The sequence below is a fragment of the Buteo buteo genome, chromosome 1, assembly GCF_964188355.1.
Source record: "Buteo buteo chromosome 1, bButBut1.hap1.1, whole genome shotgun sequence".
Lineage (NCBI taxonomy): Eukaryota > Metazoa > Chordata > Aves > Accipitriformes > Accipitridae > Buteo > Buteo buteo.
Genome location: NC_134171.1, coordinates 37114325 through 37134756, shown reverse-complemented (window position 1 = coordinate 37134756; position 20432 = coordinate 37114325). Strand labels below are relative to the sequence as shown.

Below are 20432 nucleotides of genomic sequence, written 5' to 3'. Positions count from 1 at the left end.
AAATGCGTACATTGTACATGGGTGAAGGCCTAGGCCTTTGATATCTTTCTCTGTTGGGCTTTTTCAGTTTGAGAATAAGCCTGGGCTGCTTCTGTTCATACAGGTTGGAAATGCTTGCAGAAGCCTCTGATGAAATTGTGGATGAAGAGGAAGATGGCATTAAGCTGGCAGTAGAAAGCAACTGTACTGATGACATGGGATTACTCGTTGATGCACAGGAAACAAACGAAGACAAGGACAGAGAGAATGGTGATGAGGCCCATGAAAGCCAGCAAGCTGCTATAATACTAACACTGGTGAATATCTTGAAATACACATTCCTATGGTATTTTACTGCATCTGAAGATTTATTTCTGAGCAATTAATGTAGAAGTCTGCTGCATTTAAAATTTGATGTTTCCTGTGCTGTAGTGCTTGTCAGTATGTACTTTTAACGAAACCGGTGTGGTCACTTCTGAACTATGAAGAGGACATTTAACAGATAGGCGAGGCAGAACTTCTAAGTCAAAGACAATTAACCAAAAATCTGTATCTTCACTTTTTTTATTGCATAGGGAGAATATTCAAAATACAAGCGCAGTTCAGTAGCTTCAACTTGTGCAGAAGTATTTTAAGTATGCACATCTGTTTCATTGTTTCTTTTTTTTTTCCTGATTCATCTGATAAAGGGGGAAGGACAGAACAGGGGTCAAGATCTTTAAACCAATTAGGGGATTTCCTTATTTCTTCTCTCTATTTTAGGGTGTGAAATACAAAAACTGGCTTAGCAGAGAAGAGGAGGAAAGATTAATGAGCAGAAAATTCCAAAATGTGTATTAAACTGTGTACTATTGAACTACCCCCACACTGCACATAACAAATTCTGATTCCATGTTCTTGTTAACCATTTGCTTTACAACATATTCCACCTTTCTGAAAGCTCTTTTAGTAAGTTTTTAGTAAACATATCCCTGATGTGGCAGCACACACTCTAGAAATAAAATTTTTAGAACACCTTTCTGCATCTTAATGAAGACACTGTTGCATGCATTAAACCCACAGGTTCTGTAAAATAGAAAGGTAAAAACGCAAAGAATGACATCTTGTTCCTTCAAGTTAGTGACAATACAGAAGTTCAACACCTCCATGGACTTGCTGGAAACTGTAATTAACTTCCAATTAATGTGGCAAGATGCCATATGAGCTAAGGCCATGGTATAAAAGGACTGACAGTCTGCTGGGTAGCAAGCAAATACAGATCAAAGCCCAAACTCGGCAAGGGGAGACATCAAGGACAACATCTGAAGGTTAGGCACGCACACAAGTGTTTTGCTAAGCCCGGGCTGGACGGACCTGGATAGCGAGTGAAAGACATAGCAGACCTCATTGTAAAGCCAGCCACAGATCTTCGTGTGCCAGATCCTCTCAGGGTTGCAGTTGTGTTATTTAGGTCACTGTATTTATCACCTGCACATTGAAAACCATGAACTTCGCTAAATTACCCAAGTTGAAGAAAGTGCCCCAGTGCACATCAGTAACACCAGAAGTGCCAGCTGCTGCAGTGCTTGTTCTAGCTTGGCTGTCAAGATGAGTGCTGCATGTAAGTAAGCACAGGCTGCACCACCTATGGGGATGTTGACACCTGAGGCTCCCTGTGGCACACATGGGGCAACTGTAGGAGGCAGCAGGTCGTTCTGTGGAACAGCAGCTAGCTAGTCTCTTCCCTGGGTTCACAAGGCTGGTGCAGCTCTGCAGGCTGCCATGAAGCAGCCCCGCTGGTGGGGCTTGGGGGACATATGACAGTATGTCTGGGAGAACCTGGGCAGTGTAACTTTCCCAGCTGCCCCTTTCAGTGTGCACAGGCACCATCTCTAGCATGGCAGAACCTTGCTGTTCTGCAAATGCAGAACAAAATAAATATTAATATAAATGCACAATAACAATAATAATAATGTCCGCAAGTGGCAAAGCAAAGTACTTGTTGCACCATGGTTCCATCAGACCATCTGTAGGGCAGCAAAGGCCTTTCTGCAAAAGCTTTGGTTTTACTGGATACACAGAGTACCTTCAAAGACTCTTCGCACGCTGTTAAGTGTTTGGGGAATTTTGTGTTTCTTTACTCAGCATAGTTTCTGTGTATATGCAAGCTGCTTTTCACTGCTGGTCTTTTTCCATCTGCTGCAAGGTAACAATGCTTGTAAAATCCAAAGGCACAAAAACTATGTGGTGGCATGTGTCTGGATATAGTAGTTCTTATAAACTAAATTCCTTTTCATAGGTTGATAAAGAGACTAACACCGAGGAGTTGGTTAACGAGAACGCAACAGTCCGACCCAAGGACAGAGCCAGCTGGAGCTCAAGACAGCGTCCCTTTGTCAGGAACAGCATGATAGTGCGCTCACAAACCTTCTCTCCAGGCGAGCGTAACCAATACATCTGTAGGGTAAGAGGAAGAACACTTGGAAGGAAGAGCTATTAACTAAAGAGTCATTTAAATTCTTGGGAATGATGCATTAATGACAGTGAGTCATGTACCAATTTTCCCTGAAAGAGGCACAGCCTGTGCTTTCTCTAGATTCGTTCTTTCCATAACTGATCTGATGCATAGTAGAATTGACTTTCAGCAGAGTTGCGTACTCTTGCAAAACACCTTTAGTAGGGCAAATATACATCCTATTGGAGAGAAGTAACACGGATGCCTGTGCTGGCTGGCTGCAAAAAGTGTGTTTCCCTGCATGTCAGCAACTACAGCTCTCACACAGCAAAATAATTTGTTAAAACATAGAATAGAGTTCACTAAACTGCCATTGCATTACCATATTTTAATAATGTAACCATTTAAGGGTAACAGTGTGGAAAGAGCTCCATCATCAATTTTAAATCTCACTTTGTATCTCAACTGGTTTTAAACCTGGGCAGCCCAAATCCTGCTGTAATTACATCTTTGAAAGATGTGCGAGCGCTGCCTAGGGGCTGAGTTTTAAACATGCCTTTGGCAACAAAGCTCTCCAGTCTTTCTAGATCTATGGTAGCATGGGAAAAAAAAAAGATTTAGACTGTCAGCCCTCTTGCTGCTAAACTAACTGTGAAAATCATGTGTTTAAAGATTTAAGCATGGATTACCAGCTCTATAGATTTTAATTACAGGCACCTTAGAAAAGGTAGTTTATTTTGATCTTTAGTTTCTACAGGTTACTCACACAAGTATGACTTTTGTTTTTTAAATACTTATGCTTTAATTTTTCTCCAGTTCAATTAGAGGTGGTTGTCTTAATCATTTGGGAACATTGAAGTTGATCACTTCTCTGTGATTATCATTGGCCTAAAAACCCCAAAATAATCTGTAGTTGATACCTACATACTTAAATAACTATTCCATACACCCTCCAGAATGAAACACAGTAGATTGTTTTGTAACAATCTTTACATAATTTGGGTAGATTACTGGCTGAATTCAGAACCTAACCTTCATCTTAATTCCTGTACACTGGAAATTAGGTGTATTGGCAGAAAAATACAGCCTTAGCTTACTGCTTATGGAGGTCTTTGGCAGGAAGTAACGGTAGTTGCTCTGATAGTTTAGTCAGTATAAACTCCTGAGGTGTTTTGCATCTGGAAAGCTGTCGGGCTTTTGTAGCTTTGAACATTGCTACGTACCTACTGCCAGAAGCCAGAACCTAAAAAAACAGACCTTGAATAAACCATTCTCTTTCTCATGTCAGGTATTGCCTGGAAGCAAAGTACCCTAGGAAAAACCCATGTTTGCACAGATGAATCTTTTGCAGTTTCAGAAATACTTGTAGTCCACTGTCGGGGCTCAAGAGTGGGCACTGTATCTGCGTCTGAGTCCACGGAGAGGGCTGAATAATGGGGGTCTCCCCAGTCCTAGTCCCCAGCTTGCACCGCAGGCATATCCAGCCTTGCTTGCTTTGTGGTGCCATAGTAGAGGAAAGCACCTGTCGGACACGCTCTGGCTAACTGCCAGCTGCTTTCTTTTTGGAAGAGATGGCCTAGCTTTAAGAAAGCACCTACTTTCATACGATGTTACAGCAAACACAAAGATTTTTGAGGCCTAAAGGACTGACCCAAAGTCTGTTGGTGCCTTTGAAAATCTCCCTTGAAAAGTGCATAAAGAACATCAGTGATGATAGCCACCTGTGCATATCCAGGGGTGGGCTCCCAGTAGCGGCTCCATAGTGAAGAGATGGATTTGTCTCTCAAGAGGTGTATTCGTATTGCAAGAGGTGGTATTTCTCACCTCCAACTCCCAGTCAGTCCTGTGTAAGCATGCTTTAGGGCTCTGGCTTTGGTTATTGAAATGTTAGGTGAATGATTCTTTTTGTCTGTCCTTTTCTGAAGAGGTGAAGTAAATATCCTGCAGATAGATGCTTCTGTTTCTCTGAAGGTTACCACCATGCATGCTGATGCATCTAATAATCTGTCTGCACTGATGTATGTGGAACTAATGCTATAATTAACAGAAACTACTGCCGAGCTGTCGTGCATATTTTTGAGAAGCAGGAAGTGCTTCTGAAGGAGGCTGTAGGCACACCTATACTTGTTACAAATAATAATACAAAAATACTGTTTGTTGGACAGGTGCATGTCTACAGTAATTTACGATCCCTGTAGTAAATTTGTTAAAGCCTGCCCCAGGTAAATGAAATCCGTAGTTTATAATCTGCAGCCAGACAGTGATTTGGCAGTACTTAATAACCTAACCGTAGTTATCTTCCTTGCATTTCTAAAGAGTCTACTTACTAGTTGTTCAGTAAGATCAATGGTTGTCTTGGTTTAGGAATAGACTTTTGGAGTAGATGCTTATTCTAGTTGAAAAATTTTTTACTTTATACTAAGAATGATCTACATGTATATCAACACTGAGGTTTTCTGTCTGGTTATATCAATACAGATGTATTTGTATGTGAAGGTGCTTTATTTCTCTGTTATGTACATTTTGACAGTTGAATCGAAGTGACAGCGACAGTTCAACACTAGCCAAAAAGTCTCTCTTTGTGAGAAATGCCACAGAACGGCGGAGCCTAAGAGTTAAACGGGTATGTGCTTTATTACCTGAACATGGTTCAAAACAAAGTATGAAGAGAGAAAGAATAACAAACTACTTAAACAATATGCTTTATTTCAAGCATTTCAGCAAAAGCAATGCAAGTACCACATGTAGTCCTGTAGTTCCAGGTTGAAATCTCAACACAGTGGTCTCAGTCCTACATCTTCCCCCACCGACAAAGCTTATGTTGCTCTAGTTGTGGCTGAACCAGGAGCAAGACACTGGTGCTTAGCATCGTGGCATTTACTGTTGAACTTTAGCTTGTTACCGTCAAATGGATCTGGGTTAAAGAACCTGAATATTACAAAGTGACCCAAGATGGCTTATGCTGCACAAAAGTCAACACCAGCAACATATATCTTGAGCAAATTTTGGTGGAAATTTCAGGGATCCAGATGTCCTTTTAAAGGGGATGTACTCTTCTCCAAGAGTATTTTGAGTAGCAGAAGGATTCAAGGACAAGAGAGTAAGATTGTATTTCTCTTGCATGGAGGTCATTCTTAAATAAGTTGAGAGAGTTATGTTTTAATCTTGATTGTAACTAAAAAACCCACTTCTGCGGAAGGGTTGTTACCAGGTAGCAGGATTACATTTGGCATAAGAAATAAATATTGAATAGTCTGGGATGGCTTCTCCTGCCTGACTTACTCATGCGAAAAGTCACTGTGAAAGGACAGTAAATAATGTAAAATACACTAAAGAAATGCATGCTTACAGAGTTCATAACATTATGTGTTTGTTTATGCCTTGAAAAAGCAAATGTTAAAAAAAATAAATAATGTAGTTGAAATCTATGGGGAAGTCTGTGTAGTGTTGATCTCCTGGCATTGTGTCATCCTGGGGATCAGAATAGGTTTTTTGTTTTTAACCTGTAAATATAGCATGGTACATCTGGTTGGAGAAACTTTTGCATTTATTTTTAGCTAGTGACTGAAGAAAAATTCCAGAATAGATTAATTTTTGCACTTGGATCTCATCATAGTAGCTTTCTGCTAAAGAAAAATAAAGAATATTTGAGCTTTTCTGACTGTATTATGTGAAACCCTACACTAGTCTCTCTAGATATTAATTTTTATTGTTCTGTCTCCCAAATGATTTAGCCTGTTTGCCAACCAATCATGCGAAGAGCTACGCAAGAGTGCCCCATACGCACTTCCCTTGACTTGGAGCTGGACCTCCAGGCATCACGCACAAGACAGAATCGTCTGAATGATGAGCTTCAGGCCTTGCGGGATCTTAAACAAAAGCTTGAGGAAATGAAAGGTAGAGGAGAGACAGACCTTCCCCCGTGTGTGCTAGAGGATGAACGATTCCAGAAACTCTTGAAACAAGCTGAAAAACAGGTATGAGCAGCATACAGAAATTTGTGAGTGAATATGCATATGCCCCTACCTTTTCTATAAATTTGTTAAAGAATTTAGTCTAGCATGTTAAAAGACTTTTACAGAAGCTCACATTTGTCTAATTACATCTCTGAATTTACGCAGTGTAAACAATATTTCTTTATTAGTCAATACTATAGCATTTAAACCTAGAATTTGAGGTAGTGTTTTTCTAGTGCCCTCTAAATACTTTAGTAATTCACAGTAGAAACACTATTATTTGGAGTAATAGTTGTGGTTGGTGTAGTAAAATAGCATTTATGTAAAATTTAATTTAAAATTCTCATGTCCCAGCTGTACTCCTACAGACACATATGTGGTTTTTGTCCTTCAACATCAGTTGATTTGCAGTCTGCACAGAACTTGTAGCCAAAGATGTTTGTAGCAGGTAGAGAGAGGCAATGACCATTACTCATAGTGGTAGGGGCATGTGGGAAAGTCAGTACTTCCACTGTGGTTTATTTCCTTTTCAGGACATACTTGTTCTAGTTTTGGCAAAGGAAAGCCAAATCCTATTCTCTATGTGATCGTCTCTAAAACAATACAAGTATATATGCACTGTCCCTGAACTGCCGTAAGGTAATGGGATACCCTCATGTGGATAAAAGACAAAAAACAGGATAGAATGAGTGAGAGGCAACAGTAACGAGTTGGAACATGGAAAATTCCAACAAGATACATTAAAAAGTTGGATGTTGTGGGGTTTTTGTTATGTTTTGAGAAGGTTGGTTGTTTTTTTAAATTGTGAGGGTGATCATACACTGGGATAGGGGCCTAGAGAGGTTGTAAACAAAAACCCAGCCTCCACAGTTGGAGATACTCGGAACCTAACTCGACAAGATCCTGAATACCCAGCTCTAGCTTCACCTACTCTGAGCAGGAGGTTGAAGTAGATACCTCCTGTAGCCCCCTTCCCATCTATGTCTGTCAATGTACATTAGTTTTCAATGGGAGAAGGTTGCTAGTGACATCCAGGAAGGAGTTGTACTCTTTAGCTATTTATGGTTGATAGAGATTAGTGTTTTGATGACACCAAGATATTGAGTAGTAAAAATGGAAAGCAGTTTCAACACAGTGCAGAGGACCTTCTTTCTAATATATAAGCAACAGTTGTTGGTTTTGTTGTTTTGCTTTTTTAAAAGCTGAATGTCAGTAAATAGCATTGTGTAGAGCAGGGAAGAGATGATCCTAATATTTGCATATACAAAGCTGAGCTCTGAATTAGCTGTTAGGAATGAGATACTTCGGATATAAGAAAAACGTCAGCAAAAACATCACAGTGATCAGCAGATGTCAAAAAGCAAGTAAGACAGGTATTAGTAAGAAGAAAAGTTGGAACAAAACAAATCATTGTTTTATGATATAAATACATGTTATGCCTGTAACTTAAACATTGTTCAGTTCTGGTTCCTCTTCTCAAAGTGGATAATGAAACTACAGAGGGTCAACAAGGATGGTCAAAGGAGAAAACAGCTTTCATGTTAGGAGTGGCTAAGTAGCTACAACTGAAGTCTATAAAATCATGGGTGAGGTGGAGAAGAGCAAATTAATCATTGTCTTTTATTACACAATTGAAGAGGTGGCATGTTAAATGCAAGCAAACATAGCACAATATTTAGAAACTGTAAAAGTGTTTTCCATGGAACACCGAGTGCTGCAAGTTTGCATAGGTTCAAAAACCAGTTTGATAAATTCATGAAGAAAAATCCATCAGAGGTCAATAACCATAATGATATCACCTACTTCAAGAAGTCCTTGTCTGTCTGATAGCTTAGGAAACAAAACTTTCTCCCAATATGTTCTCCCAGCTCTATGTTTATGCCCTATTCTGTCTTCTCTGTCTTCCTGCCTCTCTTTCCTTGGCATCTGCTATTGGCTATAGCTAGTGGAGTTCTAAAATGGCTATAAAATATTAGCAGAGTTTAGGCCAAGCATTTACAAGTGTTCTGAAAAACCCTTGGGCAAAATGGGATAAGACAATGCAATGTTTAAACATCACACAATGAACTGTGTGGGTTTTTTACCATGTGAATTCATTGTATGGATTTTATCTTTCTCAAGTTTATCCCATAAAAATAGTAGCTTATATAAGGGACGCATAGCTAAATTTATTTAGAAGTTCATAGTTTATATTTACTGATGGATAGAAATGATAATTTTTAATTGTTTATTTAATTTAACACTACTCCCTCTCTAAAGCTATTCCTGCTAGAATAGAGTATGCCTCTGCAACATTTAATTTTATAAATCCTTTGGATTTGTGCTTTCTTATTTCAGCTGGCTCTTTCAAGGCAGCAGATAGGTTTGTCATATTTTATGTTTCTGGTGTCAGTGATCAACACCATGACACACACTGCAATGAGGAATAAGAGTAATAATATACCTTCCTAAAATATATGCAGTCTGCAGCACAGCATTTAAGTCCTTCTTTCCAAGCTAAAAGTCAGAACAATGATCACAGCCACTCCACCTCTTTTGAAGAGCGCTTACAAAGTTTCTAGAGATATTTCTACCCTTAAAATCATTGCAGCCTTCCCCTGTGGAGCAAAACAACCCTGAGAATGCTGTACTCTGCTGTCAGTGTTTCCTCTTGGGTTAGCAAAACACAGCAGCCTAGAGAACATTGTCATAGATTATTTTTTAGATCCTGCAGGCATTATAATGGCGCAGACTAATGCAGCAGCTGGAAGTGCCAGAGAAATTGAGAGAGTCTCAAGTGAAAAATGAAACCGCAGATGTGGGGGATGTTGAAAATCAGTGCTAGCACACAGTTACTCTCCTTGAAGCCAAATACACAGACTCCATACTTTCTCTCCCCTTCCTACCACACCTTCCTAAGTATAGCAAGTACATAAAGCCCACTAATACTTGCAGATCAGAAAACAGTTGGTAATTCTGTGCATCAAAAGCATTTTCTCTTATTGAGATTGCATTTTTGTGAGAAATCACGCAGTATTTCAAAGTTTGAGTCTTAAATCCTTATACAAGTAAGTTTTCAGACACCTAGTGTCCTCTGAAGTACTTCCTCTTTCTGTATGTCCAAAAACGATTACTGAGAATATCTGTAAAGATCTTGTTCTTTTCAGTACCTCTTCTATGTAGAGGTAATCTGTAATTATGTTGTCAATACCACAAATATGTCCTTGTTCCAGTGTTTTGGTGTCTAGTACAGTTAATAGTTTCTCTTTAGATTCACTTTATTCTATACAAAAACCACTGAAGGTCAAGACAGGAATTAGGGTTTCAGCTTTAATTTTGATAGTGTTTCTTTGTTATCTCACGCTTAAGCTAAGTGCAGATACAGAGATTCCTATCTGGCACTTATTTTTGGCAGATAAGTGCCAGATTTTTGGCACTTACTGAATGTATGACCGATGTATTAGTGTGCTTTTCTGTATTCTATATAGATGGAGGATTCACTGTCTTCATAAAACACTTGAGAAATATGACGTAAATATAAAACCTAGTCATGTACATAACTTCTCACGTGCATACTCTTAGAGGCATTGGGCTGAAATCAAAGTTTCTCTGAGAGCATCCTGAAAAAATAGCAGGATTGAAAAAATGAAAAAGGAGTACATAGTAATAGAGAATATGAAAACAAAGAAGTCACCTGAAATGCAGTAGTCACAAGAATCTCATGTATAGTTAGAGAAAAGATAAAATTAGGAAATTTTGAAATATTGTATGTTTAGTGCTTTGATGAAAAATATTAACTAGGGGAGCTGATAAAACATATGGCCAGTGACATATGTAAAATTAAGACACTACCAGTTGTAGATTGCAAATTGCTGTTCACTAACTAATAAGGAAAACAATATTTATAGGTTAATTTCATTTTAAAATCATAGCTATTTTGGAGTTGGGGACTAAAGAAGTTAACAGCAGTGTAAGCTGCCTGGATTTTGAGTGAGTTACTGAAAGGGTGGTGTTCTTTAATGTAAAACACTTCCATCTAAAACACTGGAGTGCGTTTCAACAGATAGGGTACTACTACCCTGCTGTGAACAGCAATACTGACGTACAGAAATACTGTAACTTAGAAGTGCATATGTAGCTGCTGAACCATATTCACATCAAGAAAGATCCTTAATCTGTTGTTACCACTGGTGTTCTGTTAGCTTGGCTTTTACACCTCTACAATGCAAATGAAAAAAGTGAGTCTTACATGCAAAACGGGTGTTGTGTCATAAATAAAAGCACAAAAGTTCATGAATATTAATATTGCTAACAAGGGCAACAAAACTTGAAAGTTTTGCATGGAGGAGGAAAGTTTCTCAACAAAACTTTGAGAGCATGCCTCCTCTATTTTTTTTTTGTCTGTTATTTTAGAGTAGGTATAGGCAACTTTCCTGCAAGCTTTCATTAGGAAATAAAAGTATTTTACGTGGGAAGAGAATCACTGTCTCCCAATTCTAAAAAGGTATTTGGATAGACGACACTCATTCGTACAAATTTAGGTGTTGTCTAACTATAGCCCTAAGAAATATCTCACCAAAATTTATAACACCTAGTAGCCACCTGTGATGGCATGGGATTTGCTCTCTTTTATTTTTTTAGGAAAAGCTCTGTTACCTTATTTTGCGCCCATGGCTTAGGCTTGTGATGTCAGTCTTCTGTCTTGCTGACCTTTTGCATAGAGATTTTCATAGAATAATTTAGGTTGGAAAAGACCTTTAAGGTTGAGTCCAGCCGTAAACCTAACACTGCCAAGTGTTTTCCTTGACACAGAAGGATTTGCCATTTCTTTGAAATGAGTAGTTGTTCATTATTAGCAAAACACAGTTATTTTTCCTGTTTACAGGCTGAGCAGTCAAAAGAAGAACAGAAACAAGGTTTAAGTGCTGAGAAATTGATGAGGAAAGCTTCTAAGGATGTATGCCGGTTGCGGGAGCAGAGCCAGAAAGTGCCACTGCAGGTGCAGTCATTCAGGTATGGCCTGTTCTGCTTTTCATGCTCTTTTTAATGTAGTGAAGTAACATGAAATATTTCCAAATATGATGAGACATGCCCTGTAACATTAATCAAAAATCCACACACCTTTGAATTTGCAAGAAACATCATACATTTCTGACACAGCTCAAAGTTGGAGTTTCAAAGGACCAGGCCTTGGTAACTTGCTCACGTTGGCAGTATGTCAGCTGAGCTGTGGTGGTGAGGACAAAGAGTGAAAAGTTTCAGACCGCTGTGTGGCAGATGCTGTGGGCAAGCATGTGTGTGACCATTGCCGTGGCTTGCCTCACCCACAGTAGGTTGACAGTGGGCTTTAAGTAATGGGATCTTTTCTGGTGATGGCAGGTGCCTGAAGCAAATCGCCTTATTGTAGTAGAACAGTGTGCATCTCATCAGGAAACTGATTAAACATTGCTTGTGCCTCGCTCAAGACTTATTATTCAAGATCTTGAATCCCTCCTCCTTTTTCCTTTTGGTTGCGGGAACAGCAACCGATTACATGAAGCAATTAATCAAGTGTTCTTGCTTAGCATAAGCCAGAATGAACACTTGCTATCTCAAACCTTAATTCTAACTGGTCTGAATTCCTAAAAGACTGGACAGTAAGTGGCAGGCTAGCAGCCTGAAGGCCACAGTTCTATATAAACATAAATATAAAACTGGTGATTGAAAAATACAATGCTTACTCTTCCACATAGAAACAGTACTGCAAGCTAATTTAATCTGTTTTGTCACTAACACACATTTTTAAAGTCTGGTTTCTGGATTCCTGTGTAGGAAATTTACATCAGCTGCTAACAAGCGTAAGGATTTTTCTCCTTTTTTAACCCAGTCTGCTTTGAGCAGTTTGAGAAATCTATAAGCAAATAGGGGCCTGTGAGGCACATAAATGCAGAATCAAAGCAAGAAAAAAAGGAAGGGGGGTCCTCTGCAATGAAGCATCACAGCTGAGCTATTAATCTTCAGCATGAAATTCAGAGCATCTTCAAACAGTTTTCACTTGCTATGCAAGTCTTGAGAAAGAGTTTTGATCAGTGCTGGTCATTTAACAGTCATCACAAACAGACTGCTGCCCAAATTTACAGGAACGTGTAATAGTGCTCAAGACACCATTCCCCTGCAAGAAGGGTATCATAAGACTCCATTCTCCTTTATCTTCTAATCACCACACAACTAGCCAAGGAATCCAGTTTACGTAATTGATTTTGCTCTGAGCTAATGTTTTTGATGGGAACTCAAGTTTCGCCAGTGGAAAACATGGTTTAGTCTACTGGACAAATAGTTACCTCCTCAGGCTGAATTGTACACACCCTGCTAGTTGGACTTGTTACAGTGCTGTGGCCTCACACACTAATCACACAGAGGCATTTCTGAAGCTCTCAAGAAGAATGACTCTTCTGAGCTTTAATTTTTATGCCCCCAATACTTATCATCTGCTTTCTAGGCTGCTGGCAGACAAGCTTGTATAAACTTGTTATGCTTCAGTAATCTCTAAGTTCATAGGAGACAGAAATGGTAACAGCACAGGGGAAGCAACTAGAGAATGGCTTGACAATTCTGCTTCTCTGAGTCTTGCCCAGACCCAATGCTTTTTCCCCTTGAGTCAGGATAAAATGTTTTATTTTGCCTTTTTGTCGCCCCCACTGAAATATCATCATAGGAAATTCAGTGACTAGATCGATATTTCAGTCTCATCACTGCAGTTATTAATGAAATATTGATTATTTTTTTCTTTCTCAAAATTGGAGCTGCTTTTGACATAAACCTGCCTAAGAAGGGAATAATGTCAGAATGTCAAATTTGTAAATAAATTCACTGTGTGTTTTCCTCACTGTATATTTTCCAAACCTGTATTTTAAGGAACTGTGCTGTAACATGAGCAACTCTACAGCAGATGACATTGGAGTCATGCCATAAATAGTAAAATAATAACTTGTTTTCTTTTCTAATTTCAGGGAGAAGATAGCATACTTCACAAGAGCAAAGATCAGTATACCAGCCCTTCCAGCTGATGATGTATAATTATGCATTTGCATTGAAGTGTTTTTTCTGCTTGTTCATCTCTTTTCAGATGAACTTTGTAGTTCCAGTGACCTGCTTTTAAAAATCTTCTATTTTACATTCACTATTGATATGTTTATTTGTAAAATATAGTGAATTGAATTCTTGTATGCTTAAAAAATGGCAAAAAAACCCAACAACCAGAAAACCAAAGTAGATTAATTTTGGTATACTGATGCTGATTTTGTACAGTTTGTATGTATTGCATGTGTGTTTTTATTTTGTAAAGATGGAACAAAGGAACAAAGGCAGTACTAAGCATGTATCCTGTTGAACTGCACTGTGTTGAGAAATATTACGTTCAACAGAAGATTGTTTATCTTTTCACTATTTTCATGTGAGCAGACTGTGAAGATGGCTGTTTTGCCATGCGATGTTTTTGTACAAGAGTGTGACTTCTATAGTTTAAAGTTAACCACAAGCGTAAGCTCCTTTCCAAAACATCAAGGCTGCCTCACAACAGCTGCTAATTAGATTCATCACCCACATTGGAATTTTGTTTCTGAAAACAAATTTCTTCTGTTTTTGTTTTTTAATACTTTGTAGGAAGAGACAGTGTTCAGAGTTTAGTTTTGTGAATGTACAGTACTTTAACCTGCACTAAATGGTTTCTTGCATCTGCAGGAGAGTAAGAAAGGCAAGGCAGACAAGTAACCCTAAAAACTAATTATGAGACTACCAAAAGGGGCAGCTGATTTCTGAACTGGAAGCTGAATCAAATTCATAATACCAACACTGACATCGGAATAGTTATATCCGCTGTACACTATGTTAATCTTTTGTCCTAGAGGGTATCTTATTGCCAACTAGGAAAACGTAAAAGTGTTTGTTAGGTTTACAAGTATGAAGATGTTTCATTAAAGTATTTTTACCAGAAGAAAAATCTGCCATATACTAACTCAGATATCATAAGTCTTGCTGGTAAGGTAAATCCTTTCTCAAAAAGAAAAGCTCCCAACTAGAAGTCTTCACATATTTCGGTACAATAAATAACATTTTTAAAAATACACAATTGACCCTGTATGAAGTTGAGGGTGCACGGTTTAATAAATAGATGTGAATGGCATGTTTCAAATTTGTCTTACATGAAGCAGCCAGCTAGGAGGAAGCATCAACTTGGATGCATTCTGTAAGAAGTCCAGAACATTAGAGGTAGGTGTTTAAGCAGCCCTGTCTTGGTAAAGCAGTTGGGGTCTTATCTTCTGTGGGTACTGTGTAAGTAGGTGGACATTGCAGAAAACAGAATTATTTCATTTTCTACTTAATATGTTGCACTCAGATGTATTTAATTCACTGGCTAAAGTTTTCTTCCCCAAGCAACAAGCCACATATGCATGGACTTCATCTTTCAAAAGGCTATAATTACTTGGTGAGAAAATGCAAGCAAATATAACTACACTGTGGTAGCAGCTGTCTTTGAATTCAAAGTGACAATTCTGTGATGAGAGGTCTGTGTAACACCTAAGGGTTTTCTTATGCACAAATACATCAGTTCACTTAAATGTATAGCCAAACATGCTATTTTGGGCAAGATGACTGATTGAACATCCTTTATGAATGCCCCATTTGTTTTTTGTTTCTTGGGTTTGAGATAACATTCATGTTTGAAAGGTCAATTTAAAAAAAAAAAAAAACAAATCTGGAATTATTTAATGTAGAGGTAAAATGAAGGTTGACAGTTTCAACTTCTCAATTTGATTATATAAGTTGTTTGTAGAATGATGTTTAGAGGTGTACTTTATGATTTTTCTTTTATTTATTTACAGTCTTATTTATGTTCTGTTTAATATAGTTCAGTTCTGGCCATAAAAATATTTGACACTAAGTATGCAATGTGAAAAATATTTAGAACTGTCTAAATTCTTGCTAGATTAGCTGTTTCTCCTCACATGTTGAATATTTTTTTAAAAAAGTATTATTGTCTGATTTGTAAGCTTGAGGTGAGGTCAAAATTTAAGTATTGCTGGCTTTAGCTTGCAAATCTCATTTAAAAATGAGAGACTTAAACATATTCATGCTCCTCATTTTCCAGATTGGTAAAGTTGAACATATTTGTAGGCAGCTTTTAAGAATTTTCTGGGTTTGGAGTTTTGGGGGTTTTATACTAATTCAGATTATTCACACTTGAAACACTCAATAGAATAAGCTAAAATAATACATACAAGTAAACCCCCATCAGTTTAAAATTATAAATACTACTCTTGAAGTGGAATTTACTCTGCACAGCAGGTTATAACAAATGTAATTAGTTCTGTTTCCAGGTACCAATGTCACTGCAGTTGCATATATCAAAATCTAAATATTACTGGTACAAGAATATTTAGCCAAATGAGCAAAGTTTAGCAGAAACTGTAACAGAACACAAATCAAATAATTTTAAGATTTTTTTTTTTACTATTGCTATGTTTATACTGTATTAAATATCAAATGCTCAGGACTGAACTAAATATTTAATCAGGTTATATTCTGAATGTGTTTCTGCTCTAATTTTGTCTGTAAGAGTATGCAAGTACATCACATAGATTAACTTGTCTCTGCACTTTCCATGTGTTTCAGTGATTGGAAAATACATTTTTTAACAAAGCTCTTTTCCAGACCAGTGTTTGATTTAATTCTTTTATTGCTGTTCTATGTCTTTATGTGCTCTTTGCAGAAACAGATGGCTGCTACAGCTTTGTCAGTGTAAAATCATTGCCATTTCTAGAAAGTTCACATCAATCACTGACATGTCTTAGGATGAGTTATATAGAAACTGATTCATATACTTTGTTAGTTCGTCATATTCATGAAGTAAAAGCTACAATAGCAATGAACATGGTCAACTCTCCACTGGACAACATCTCATTATTATTCAGAAATACTGGCTTTCCTTAGAGAGAGATTGTGCAGGGATATGTTCAATCATTCTCTCTCTCTCTCTCACACACACACACACAATGGAGGATCTTGCATTACATGACACTATGTCTGAGAACATTTAGTTTCCTGTAAATGATGCAAGTCCAGGGAACTTCATTCGGGGCTGTACTGTATTAGGTTTTTGTAATGCATGTTGAACTGACACTACAAACTTTCAGGACTTAAACTAATATTTTTGTAAAAAAGACATTGTTCAAAGCAGCCCCAGTAAGCGTTCAGCCATTTAAAATATGGTCAAGTCTCTGTGCATGCCTAGAGATTAAAAATTTTATACTCGCTTATCCTAAAAACAAAACAAAAAAACCAACCAAAAACCTACAAAAACAACATCTGCAAGTGATCAGATTTTGGAGAATTACAGTGGTGACTTAAATCTCCATAGCTCATCAATTAATGTTAATTAAAATTGAAGGTAAGTAGTGATTAAAGGAACTACTTTGTAAGAAGCCATCCTCCCACCCCGATCTTGTAAACAGTAACCTATCTGTTCAGTAGACCTTTCTTACTGTTATGCAAGAGTAAGAAATCTGAAAACCTGATATCTACCCTTTTAAAAAGTCTTCTGTTTCCGGTTTCCAGATGTTGATGGGTGTCTTGCATATCTGCCATTGCATACTGCTCTGGTAATTGATGGTCAGATGATAAGCAGATTGTGGAGAGGAGTAGAGATCCTCGTAGAATTATAAAAAATCCACCAAACCAACCACTGAACAGTGCATCCCCTACTTCCCATCTGGGCACAATCTCTGGGATGTCTTCATCCTAAAATTCCTGGATTATAGTATGGGCAACCCAAGAAACAGGGACTAGGGCCAGAACTCCAGACATCCACAGGAGTATTCCTCCAAGTAGTAACAGCTGTTTCTTCAGCTTCAGCTGTATCCTCCACCTTTAGGCAGTCCAAACCAAGACTAGAGATCACACAAGGCTCAGAAGTCCTAGCCCATTTGATGTAGATACTAAAATCCTGGAAATCTTGAATTCTAGAGGCAAAACCAGGAAAGAATCAAAGTCTTTACACTGTGTTCCTCCTACATCTTGGACTACACAGGTTTGCCAGAGTCCCATGGTCCAAAGCTCCAGTACATTTAAGTCTAAGTTGAGATTTTTTTCCAGCCTGATAAATACAGGTACCAGTTAAAACCCATCCTAGTACAGACAACAGAAATCCAGCTGACTGTAGCCTGTGCCTGTGGACTGAGTTCATTTTTAACACTCACAGAAGCTCTAAACCACTCACTTTTGCGGACACTGTTCAATTCTTTGTCATACTGAACATAAACAAAAGTTAAAACACTGCTTTATAAAGCATGAAGTACTCCTCCCCCTCCTGCTTTGTGGTGCCTGGTTCCACCTGCAGTGTTTGGGGGACAGGGAAGTAGTGTGGTAAACTAGTACCTGAAGGGTGTGGCCACAGCTAGGCTCACCTTTCATTAGTTTTGGGTTTGTGGTTTTTTTTTAAGAAAAGCATATATTTTGCTTTCCATCAGTCTGCTAAAGCCTTACAACAGTTCTGCTAGTTTTGGCATCTCACAGTTTGTTTTTAAATTAAGTTTTAATGCCACATTGGTACATTTCTACTTAGAGCAAATGAAGCTGTCTGCTTTGTGGCCAGTTAAATATCATTTGTTTAAAGTCCAGGGTTACCCGTTCAGAGCAACATGTTACTGTAAGTGAATGGAGCTTAATGAGCCTTTGATGGGATGCATGCCTCAGTACCTGTATCGGAAGAAAATTGTGTAAGTATTTTTTAAAGCAGCATTTCTCAGCCCATATTTGATGCATAAAGTATGCAGGTGCCGGAAACACTTAGAATAACTTCTATGGGCAGCTTAATGTGCTAGACTGGGAAAACGCAATTTACTTACTGGGTATGAAGCACCTACCCTGTAACACCCCATGCACAAAAAGACATCTGCAAAGCTTGCTAGAATTTCAGAAACCTACAGTTTCCTTAGCACAACAATTTCCAAGTACACAGAAAAACAATTTGATGCAATGCATGTATTTAGACTGTTCCGGATGTAAAAACGCAAGTCTGTACCTCACTGCATTAGGCAAGTGGAAAATTGCAACAGGGAATCAAGCTTTGAGGCTCATTTAATTGGTTGTGTATGAAAAGGAAGCATATTTTGGTTAAAAGCCAAGCTGTAAGAGAACATACATATTCATTTTCGGGATTTTACAGTGCACTTGAGAAAGCAAAAGCACCTTTTCTGCATAGTCTATGAAAACTTCAGCATTCTGCTGTGAAACAAAGTTTTAAACAGGTGAGAAAGCAGGTGAGAAAACACACCATCTTCCAATACCAGTTATGGGAAAAAACAGACATAAGTTTAGGAAATCAGCTAAGTAACAAAGAGTCCTTTGAATTACTACTGGAACAAGCTTCTGGCTTGCGCTAGGGTTTGAAAAAGATAGGGCAGTCTTTCTGTACTGTTTAAAACCTTCCATTTTAAGGCCTAGTTTCAGTTTCCACATGTTGACACTGATCTTGCTGTTCTGGTACTGCGTAATGGACCGAAGATGGATGGACTTCAGTTGAACAGATTGTGCAATTGAGTAGGGATCCTCCTAATATAAGACAAAATCCAGCAAGCCAGCCAACAAATAATGCTTCCCCAAAATCCCACCTGGGAACAATATCTGGTATATTCTCATCCCAGAATTCCTGGACTGTGGAATGGGCAACCCAAGAAACTGGGACAATAGCTGTAATCCCCGATATCCAGAAGAGCAATCCTCCAAACAGCAACAGGCGTTTCTTTTGTTCCTGTTGGCTTTCACCAATTTTCAAACAGTCCAACCCAAATCCTGAGAGCAAGAGGCCCAAAAACCCCAATCCATTGGAAAAAAACATCAAAATCCTAGAAATCCTGAGCTCTGGAGGCAAAGCTAGGAAAGAATCGAAGTCCTTGCACTGCATTCCCCCTTCTTCCTGGACAACACAAGCTTGCCAGAGTCCCATGGTCCAGATCTCCAGTTCATTCAGTTCCAAGTTAAGATTTTTCCACTGGGGTAAATAGGTAGTAAGACAGGATAGGACCCATCCCAATAGAGAGACTAGTATGCCACTTAATTGCATCATTGGTCGATAGACCAAGGCCATTATAAGAGCAGAGTCCTAAAAGCCTGAGGAGGAAGGTCTCCCCAGCAGTTCTGTAACAACTGCTACCTTGAGTGATGGTGGAAGCTATGATGATTTTAGTTCTCTGCTGCCCCAAATATAAGCCCTTGCTATTAACCCTTTGTAAGCTCTGAAACACTTTTTTGTTCTTCACGCATATAAAGTTTCACATAAAGGACGAAGGACTTCACTAAACCATGAGTTAGGCTTTCCGATAAGGATTTGATCCGTTACCTTCCAATTTGCTTGGTAAAATTATATCCCAATGCCTGATGATTACAAGCCTGAGGATGAACAAAGAGGGCTCTATGACCCCTCACCCTAAAACACAACAGAAATCTTTGTGCTTCAATACGGATTAATTAGATTTTAAGTGGTGATAAAAAGTCAGCTCTGTGTGCAACAGGACTTCATTGTAATAGCTAAATTTGAGATTTCAGGGATGTAAATCAAGGCCTTGTAAAGAAAGGTAGACTGTTTGCCTATAATCTTTATTCTTAGACTTCCTCAACATACATAATGGCTTATCTTCCACTGCCCTGTTTTATGTCCCCAGCACTGTAAAAGACGCTTTGTAAAAGATCCTTATGGTTCACATTTTCTACATTCATTTCTCTTAAAGTGGGCTTTGTTTTGACTGACTCTTAAGGGGAAAAGGAGACGGGTATGGTGAAAGTACCATAGAGAATGAAATCTTAGACATCCCTCCACCATAATAAACCCAGGCAGATCATCAGCCAGCGTAAACTTTACCTGCCCCAGCACTTCAGCAACACCACGGTAGCAGCTTACACCATCTCAGAGTGTCCCCTTTCCTAGTGCCCACGTCCCAGATGGCACAGAGTGTATACCCTTAGTGTCTAACAACATTTGGCACTCAATGCTCCCAGGGCCAGGAATGCCTAGTACCTTTCTGATCAAAGCAAGATACCATTATGCCATT

The 20432-nt window shown here is 38.5% G+C and overlaps 2 protein-coding genes and 1 pseudogene across 3 annotated transcripts in view; 1 reads left to right on the top strand and 2 right to left on the bottom strand.

Annotated features, from left to right (window-relative positions):
• The window catches only part of WWC2 (WW and C2 domain containing 2), a 109006-nt gene extending 92970 nt beyond the window's left edge, over window positions 1-16036 (top strand). For both annotated transcript variants that reach the window (XM_075028041.1, XM_075028050.1), the window contains 6 exons: window positions 104-296; window positions 2258-2422; window positions 4944-5036; window positions 6148-6390; window positions 11234-11361; window positions 13338-16036. In XM_075028041.1, coding sequence (XP_074884142.1) covers window positions 104-296; window positions 2258-2422; window positions 4944-5036; window positions 6148-6390; window positions 11234-11361; window positions 13338-13404 — 889 coding nt within the window. In that variant the 3' untranslated portion in view covers window positions 13405-16036. The remainder of the gene's footprint in view (window positions 1-103; window positions 297-2257; window positions 2423-4943; window positions 5037-6147; window positions 6391-11233; window positions 11362-13337) is intronic.
• Window positions 16037-16640: 604 nt separating this feature from the next.
• Window positions 16641-17569, bottom strand: LOC142032621 (claudin-22-like; annotated as a pseudogene).
• Window positions 17570-18817: 1248 nt separating this feature from the next.
• Window positions 18818-19471, bottom strand: LOC142037369 (claudin-22-like). Its single transcript, XM_075041749.1, has one exon. The coding sequence runs from the start codon at window positions 19469-19471 to the stop codon at window positions 18818-18820; it is 654 nt and encodes a 217-aa protein (XP_074897850.1).
• Between the last annotated feature and the right edge of the window lie 961 nt (window positions 19472-20432).